Source organism: Protobothrops mucrosquamatus, unplaced genomic scaffold, assembly GCF_001527695.2.
Source record: "Protobothrops mucrosquamatus isolate PMUCROS unplaced genomic scaffold, P.Mucros_1.0 scaffold4840, whole genome shotgun sequence".
NCBI lineage: Eukaryota > Metazoa > Chordata > Lepidosauria > Squamata > Viperidae > Protobothrops > Protobothrops mucrosquamatus.
The window spans coordinates 22,335-24,251 of NW_015390728.1; the positions used below are offsets into that span (position 1 = coordinate 22,335).

At 50.9% G+C, this 1,917-nt stretch overlaps 1 protein-coding gene across 1 annotated transcript; it reads right to left on the reverse strand.

Moving 5' to 3' along the window:
* Positions 1 to 332: 332 nt before the first annotated feature.
* Positions 333 to 1,580, reverse strand: LOC107299375 (40S ribosomal protein S29). The gene is made up of 3 exons (XM_015828741.1): positions 1,464 to 1,580; positions 1,123 to 1,222; positions 333 to 580 (listed from the first exon to the last, which is right to left on the reverse strand). The coding sequence occupies exons 1-3, from the start codon at positions 1,523 to 1,525 to the stop codon at positions 572 to 574; spliced, it is 171 nt and encodes a 56-aa protein (XP_015684227.1). The 5' UTR covers positions 1,526 to 1,580; the 3' UTR covers positions 333 to 571.
* Positions 1,581 to 1,917: the final 337 nt, after the last annotated feature.

Genomic DNA, 1,917 nt, shown 5'->3' on the forward strand with positions numbered 1-1,917 from the left:
AACTTTTAGGGATAAACCAATGGGGATAGTGAGTTTACACTTGATTTTCAGATTTTGATTTAAAAACTTCTAATACTACCACTGAAGCAAACTTTTAGGGATAAACCAATGGGGATAGTGAGTTTACACTTGATTTTCAGATTTTGATTTAAAAATTTCTAATACTACCACTGAAGCAAACTTTTAGGGATAAACCAATAGGGATAGTGAGTTTACACTTGATTTTCAGATTTTGATTTAAAAACTTCTAATACTACTACATCCAATTATAGTGTTATTTTTATGCCCTTTAGGTCACAGATTCATTCAGCAAACACAACTTTAGATTTTAATTCTTTTTATTTAAGAACCAAAAAAATAGATTCTCATAATCATATATGCTAAAGATGACATGTCAACAAGGCTAGAATTATGGAAGTTGTAACATATTAATAGGAAACACTGCCATAATTGGAATAAACAAAACCCAGTACTTCTATTGTATACAGTTGCACAGCAGCTAGCCCAGTCCTCCAAGAGTGCCAACCTCTTCTTATGTCTTTTCAAGCCATCTTCAACTATTATTGTAGAATTAATCCAACTAAAAGGAGATAAAAGAAACAATCAGAGTCAATATTCCTTCTTCGGAGGCTACAATTCTACATCTTTTCTTGTTATCTGTGATCACTTGAACTTTTACAATACGTTACTTTTTCCATTATACTTTTAACAGCATTTGGGAGTCAGGATAGTGATGAGAAGTCATGGGCATTGCAGGACCCACAACAGCGGACCCTTCCAGAAGTGCATGAACATAAAATAACAGCTGGAAGGGACCTCGGAAAGACTTTATACCATGCTGGTCAAGTGGTTCTGCAATCTATTTTTGAAAACCTTCAGTGATGGGAGTACCAACAACCCAGAGAGGCAAGCTGTTCCATTGATTAATTGTTAAATGGCAACACTACACACTCCATCAGATTTCCTTTCCTAGCCTGCCCATGGCCGTTAGAGCCAGGAGACCGAGGGAGAGAGAGGTCGTGGGCATTGCCAGGGAACTCTGGGCAACGGAGGGGGCAGCGGCAGCGGGCAACCGAAAGCGCGGGGCATGGCTGGGGCCTTCACAGCCGCCCTCCCCCTCACCTTAATGAAGCCGATGTCCTTGGCGTACTGGCGGAAGCACTGGCGACACATGTTGAGGCCGTACTTGCGGATCAGTCCGTGCCGGTTGGAGCAGACGCGGCTGCGGGAGGAAGAGAGGGAGGCCGGGTGAGGCGGACGCAGGCGCTTCCCGGCTCCCCTCATCCCAGAAGCACTACCCGCCATCCATCCACCCACCCCCCGCCCTCTCCTCTGTCTGCTGTCGGGCGCTTCCGTTCCTTCCTGCGGCTGCCAGGGCCGGCCGGGCCTCGTGCAGATGGGCGCTGGTCCCGGCAGGCGCCGCGAAGAGCGAGTCGGGGAGGCTGTGTGTGTCGGAGACCTACCAGGAGCGCGATCCCTGCCCGAACTTCCTCGGGTGGCTCCAGTAGAGTTGCTGGTGGCCCATGGCGGTGCTGCGGCTGCCCCTCGCGTGGCTCGGACGCCGAACAGGAAAAGGAAAAGGAAAAGGAAAGGGCGAAAGGCGCAGGCGCAGGCGCAGAGAAAGCGAGCGCGCGAGCCGCCCTGTCTGCTGCTCCCCCTCCCGTCGGGTGACGTCACGGCGCGAAGCGGCTCTAGTAAGCTGGAGAGGGCGGCTACAGCAGCCGGGCGCGGTGGCGCGAGCCTGTAATCCAGCTACTCCGGAGGCTGAGGCTGGCGGATCGCTTGAGCTCAGGAGTTCTGGGCTGCAGTGGGCTATGCCGATCGGGTGTCCGCACTAAGTTCGGCATCAATATGGTGATCCCCGGGGAGCCGAGGGCCACCAGGTTGCCTAAGGAGGGGTGAACCGGCCCAGGTCGG